The sequence below is a fragment of the Peromyscus eremicus genome, chromosome 1 (assembly GCF_949786415.1).
Source record: "Peromyscus eremicus chromosome 1, PerEre_H2_v1, whole genome shotgun sequence".
Lineage (NCBI taxonomy): Eukaryota > Metazoa > Chordata > Mammalia > Rodentia > Cricetidae > Peromyscus > Peromyscus eremicus.
Window position 1 is genome coordinate 38,114,580 of NC_081416.1, and position 6,000 is coordinate 38,120,579.

A 6,000-nucleotide genomic window follows, 5' to 3' on the forward strand; every position below is an offset into this window, starting at 1 on the left:
GAAGACTCGTTATCTATAACATGCACACGGCAAGCTGGAAGGACAGTTTCTATCCCTGGTTCAGAACTCTTGTCTACCTTTCTCCAGAGGAAAAGGAAACATTCCCTTCCTCCACCTGCTCTTCCACCTTCTGCTTCCTGCTTCCATCAACATCTAAATCCCCACCTATGAGGTCTTTACAGATTCAAGTTGTGCGCACTGAAGGCTGATGGCGGCTTATGGACACGTGGGGATCAGACCCGAGTATTCATTTCTTCACCCGGTTCATGGTGAAATAGCTCCTTGCCAGTCTTTATACCTTTACTGATGGAGGCAGCTGTGGAAGTTAGCGCCTGCGGCAGATTTCAAGACCCTCTTTTAACTTCTGGAATGATGTAACTTTCTGCACCTGAGTTTTACGTAATAGCCATAGGTCTGCCTCATAGCCGTGGTATGAGCCTTGGTAATAGAAGTCAGTACAGTGCCCTTGAGGATGTTTAGGACAAAGGTACTGTGACGGTAAACTTTGTGACCATCCTACAAGTCTCTCATCAGTCCCTTCTCTCTTTGACTCTTCCATACCTCCCGTACCACCACCATTCTTTCACTGGTCCGCCATGTTTTTCTCTGCTTGGCCATCCATTCCGATCTACCTCCTGTACTCCATGAAACACACTGTGCTGTAGTTTGCCCTGTGAATTCTGTGCCGTGTCATCCGTCTTTGCCTTGGGAACTGTTTATGTGCATGGTTCGGTGTCTCAGGACGTAGCCTATTGCAAGTACACGTCACACAAGGGCTTGTGTAGGTATCATCTGCTATCATTCCTTTCCTTCTTTAAGATGAAGGTGAGAGATACATGCATGGCCTCAGGCATCTGCTGGATGTTGTCTACACTGAGATTCACAGCCCGGGTCCAGAGGGGCCTTGGCCAATACTGACATGTTATTTCTTTCTGTTCACAGCCACCCCAGTGCTCAGCTGCGAAGCTGCAACTCAGACAGACAGGAGGCTAGATCTGGCGGCGGTGACCCTGAGGAGAGGTGTGAGACCAAGAGCATCGAGATGCAGACCCCGCTCCTTGATAGATTACAGGTCTTACATAGACACCAAGCTGCTAGTGGCCAGGTTCCTGGAGCAGTCCTCCTGCAGCATGACTCCGGACATCCATGAACTTGTAGAAAACATAAAGTCTGTTCTGAAGTCTGATGAGGAGCACATGGAGGAAGCTATCACAAGTGCCAGTTTCCTAGAACAGGTACTGTTATTATGATCAGTAGTAGGCGCTCAGCCAGTAACTGGTGTCTACCATGGCTGAAGTACATCCATGGTTACAGGCTCCAGGGACCTGGGCCTGGGGTTCATGTCATTAGAGAGGAAACCACAGAGCTTTCCTTCTGGGCTTCATGCCTTTTCTACAGTGCTCTTGGCCCAAGGGAAGAGAACCCCATCTTCTGAAAGGTAGAAGCATGCCTAGTAAAAAGCAAAGGATCTGAACACTATAGAGTTCACCCCGCTTATGGTTTCCTCCGTGGGAGGCTGCCCAGGGTGTGGGGTTGTCTCAGCCCTTAAAAATGATGACGGAATCTCAAGATTGGCAGGGGACTAGGAGCTGTTCACGTGCCCACGAGTTACTGGGCCAGGCAAGTTAGTTGATAGGACTTAGAGGAACACATACCTTTCTTTCCATAGATTAAAAAGTAAAAGGCTCCCCAAACTGAAGCCACCTTGGGAAAAGACAAAACAGGCGTGCATGGAATCCATTTGGGCCTCGGGTTTCTCATCTTTAAAGGGAAGGGTTGGGCGAGGTAATCTTCAGCCCTGTGTCTCCAGGGAAGTGGAATTTCCTCCCAGCTAGAACCTTCTCTTTACCCTTCGGGGAGCTGCTGTTACCGGTTGGCTATTTGCTTGTTCTTCTGGGTCAGTGGGGCGATGCTGTGGACATAGAACACTGCAATGCCCAGTGTTACTGCTCTGTGTCTTTGTAGTTGGAGTGCCCAGCCGGTGTGTCCTATGCTGAGTTGGGCTGGATCTCAGTGTAATCACTACTTCATTCCAGGGAGATTTGAACAATCCACCTCACTTTCCTTTCTGTTCCTCCTTTCCACTCACAGGCATCTGTCTGTCTGTCTGTCTGACTGTCTGTCTGTCTGTCTGTCTGTCTGACTGTCTGTCTATCTATCTATCTATCTATCTATCTATCTATCTGTCTGTCTGTCTGTCTATCTTTTTTTTTTTAACCCAAATTCAAAGTCAGATTCTCTCCCGCTCCCCCAGAGGCCCGTGGGAAAAGACTGTTCTGAGGTGTTAGAGGGGGTGCGTGGCTTCCATACCCTCCTGCGGTTGCGGTTTGCTCTTCAGAAGCGGTCAGTCAGTGGCTCCAGGTCAGGCTGCAGGCCGGAGCTTGCGTAGGCGTCCATTTCTCTCCTGACATCTCTGAGGTGCTCCGGCAGTCATTCCTGCCTCTTCACTCTGTCTGGCCCCAGTGGCCCGTTAACAGGAGTAAGCATTTGGAGTTGCTTCTCGAAGGCCGAAAGTGTGGCGAGGACAGTGCCAGCGCACCTACCAGGCGCTCAGTCTGCACTTTTCCAGTCCTGATCCCTGGCAGTTAGCTCTGGGTTAAAGGAAAAACAGGCTCTAGCAAGCACCTGTTTCTAGAATCTTTTGCCCCAGACCAGATGAAAGTTCAAGTATGGAGGTTATTGTTACGGACTCTGGGTCATCAGCTGAGGCCTTCTGCTTCTGAACCCCACATGGGGGTATCAGTGCCACACACCTCCCCAGACAAAAGGAGTCAAGGACAACGCAAGAGTACATTTTATTTCCAGCTCCCCTCAGCTTTCCACACTTCCGTTAGATCCACTTTACTCATTCCCAGTAAAATAAATAAATAAAACAACATTTGTCTTATAATAGTCCAATTTGATAAACAGTACAATTGTCTTCTTAATTGGGAGACAGGAACAGGCCTTATAGATGAATATAATTAACAGTGTTAGCAAAATTTAATATCACAGCTTTTGTGGGTATTAAATGTGTAATGGCCTCAAAAAATCAGACTGAAACAGAGTGGCTTTGTCCTGTGAGGGTCACTGGCAATAAGACTCCCTGATTCTTTCAAGGCACTAACAGTATCACACACCACAGTGACAAGATAGTTCAGCTTTCCACAGATCTGCCAGCCAGCCAGTCCTCCCTCATCAGTCCTAGCTGGACGAGAAATAGTCTATATTTTTGCGTTTTTGAGAAGTAAGTCCTATGTTATGTGTTTAAAGTTCTGTGACACATTGAAGACAGGCCTGGCACTAGAGCCCTTCTCTGGCTCTTGCAGATAGTGTCCTGCTTTTTAGGCTGTTTCCCCAAGGTTTATCAATCCACCTGAAGCACCACTGATCTTTATTGGCATTCTATAAACTTATTACCTGATCCAGACCAGACCAGACCAGTGTTTCAGTGTTAGTACCACTTGTTCCTTGTTAAAAATCCCAGGCTCAGAGCTGGGGAGATGGTTCAGTGGGTAGAATGTTTGCTGTGCCAGCCTGAGGACCAATGTTTGGATCCTCAGTATCTATGTAAAAACAAGGCATGGCGGCACTGGCCTGCAGCTCGGGCAGCTCCTGGGCTTGTTGGCCACTCAGTCTAACCAAAACGGCCAGCATCAGGTGCAGTGAGAGAGACTCTCCAAAGAATGAGGTGGAGAATGATAGGGGAAGACACTGAATGTCAGCTCTGGTCTACACATTCACAGAGTATGTTTTACACACACACACACACACACACACACACACACACACACACACACACACACACCAGACAGACAGACAAACAAACAAAACCAAAACCAAAACCAAAACCAAGCATCCATGTAGAATGTCAGAAGAGGTGGCAGGTGAGACTTGATGTCCCTAACAGGCTATACTACCCACATCCCTCTCCATTACTAGGAATCCCTGACTGGGAACACAGGGATATTGGGGAAATATGAAGAAAACAGTGTTAATAATAAAACAACAAAGTACAATTGAGTCATTTTATATGGCTTGTCTACTGCTGAAACAATGGAAAATTAGGAGAATTTCTTCAAAACTTTACAAAAGAGGTGAAGTTTAAAATTCTTTGTATAGCTGGAGTTTTTTTCCGGTCCTGCTTGGCCCATGGTCTGGACAAATCTCTCTCACCCACCAGTCCTGCAGCCGCTCAGACCCAACCGAGTAAATACACAGCGACTTACATTGTTTACAAACTGTATGGCCGTGGCAGGCTTCTTGTTACCTAGTTCTTCTATTTTAAATTAACTCATTTTTATTTATCCATACTTTGCCAGGTGGCTTGTGGCTTACCAGTACTTTACATTCTGTTCCTCATCATGGCTGCTGGCAGTGTCTCTCTGCCTCAGCCTTCCTGTACCCAGAATTCTCTTTTCTCCTTGTCCCGCCTATACTTCCTGCCTGGCTACTGGCCAATCAGTGTTTTATTTATTAACCAATCAGAGCAACACATTTAACATACAGAACATCTCACAGCACTTTGCAGAAACACCAGCCCGGCTAGCTCAGTCCGTAGAGCATGGGACTCTTAGTCCCAGGGTTGTGGGTTCGAGCCCCACGTTGGGCACCATCTTTGGAATTCTAAATAGATTCTACTTTGGAAAATACCCCTTTTTATTCTGAAGCAACTAAACATTAACATCCACAGACAGACACAAGGGGGTGGGTCGGAAGGCCAGCCCTGGTAAAGCTAACATCTTCCCTTCTCTTTTCCCAAAGATAATGGCCCCATCACAGCCCAGCACTTCCCAGGCCCATGTGCTGACCTCGAGGAGACAGCCAGGCGTGCTGCACCTTCGCAGCTGTGGAGACCTGAGCACCTTCTCCCTGGTGGGAAGGCCTAGAGCTGAGAGGAGACCCCAGCAGCGAGCTGAGGCTGAGCGGCCACACAGCCTCATTGGTGTCGTTCGAGAGACTGTCCTGTGAACTGAGGGACATGGAGGGCCAGTCCAAAGGATGGATGTCCTTCCTCAGTGCTGTTTACTTTCTCGGAGTTGGGGGTCCCCCCGGGGAACCTCTCAACAGGGGTCCTTGGGAGAACATTTATTCCTGCTCTTTGGCTCCTTTTTGTGCTGATGAGGGCACTAAGGTGAACTGGGGTGAAGTAGGTCCCTTCCGGTAGGTGTGCTCCCAGTTGGAAGTGAAAGCGGGGAGCTCTCCATTTTCTGCTGCATCTTGCGGCATCCCCGGGGCACGCACTGGGTGAGCAGAAAACAGGCTCAAGAGTCTCTGCCTGCCTCACCCCTTATGGCTCTTGTTGCCAAGTTCATTCCCTTGCTGTAAGGGGAGGGCTGCTGGGCTATTTATAGCTGCCTGCGGCCTTTGGCTGCTCAGTGAGAGGAACTGGCAGGAGACATGAGGATTAACCCCATGTGACTGCGGTCCTCCAGCCTCCTTTGGGTTACCCCCCAATCCCACTTCTTGAGGAAAAACCGGAGACCTGCTAAGCGGTGATTTTTTAATGAAGGGCATTAAGGGAGAGGACTGTGGTTGATCCCATTTATTCATGCTTGCAAACTAGACCACCTAAGAAAGAACAGAATAAAGTGTTGACTTTGGAACTCTGGGCTCCGTGTGTAATACTTCCGTGCACTCAGTTGACCAGGCCTTAACTCATAAAGCAGTGCTTCTCAACCTTCCAAATGCTGCAACCCCTTAATACCACTTCCTCATGTTATGGTGACCCCCCAGCCATAAAATTATTTCTGTTGCTACTTCAGAACTGTAATTGTGCTACTGTTATGAATCATAATGTAAAAAAAATATTTTTTTGGAGCTAGAGGTTTGCTGAAGGGGTCACGACCCACAGGTTGAGAACCACTGTCATAGAGGTTTGGAGCTTGGGAATGTGGTATTCAGGGTGCCCTATTGGCCACCAAGCTAGTTTAATTTCTGCAGTCCCTGAACCCCACAGATAACAATGCATTAGGCAAGCCCTGGGCTGAATTTTATAATGCTAGGCTGAAAGGCACCATG

At 48.1% G+C, this 6,000-nt stretch overlaps 1 protein-coding gene across 1 annotated transcript in view; it reads left to right on the forward strand.

The window, feature by feature from the left end:
* Window positions 1–5,585, forward strand: part of Entrep1 (endosomal transmembrane epsin interactor 1) — a 64,656-nt gene extending 59,071 nt beyond the window's left edge. Inside the window, exons 10-11 of the mRNA XM_059259572.1 lie at window positions 943–1,235; window positions 4,744–5,585. Of these exons, the coding sequence (XP_059115555.1) occupies window positions 943–1,235; window positions 4,744–4,950 (500 nt within the window). The 3' untranslated portion in view covers window positions 4,951–5,585. The remainder of the gene's footprint in view (window positions 1–942; window positions 1,236–4,743) is intronic.
* The last annotated feature ends 415 nt before the right edge of the window (window positions 5,586–6,000 follow it).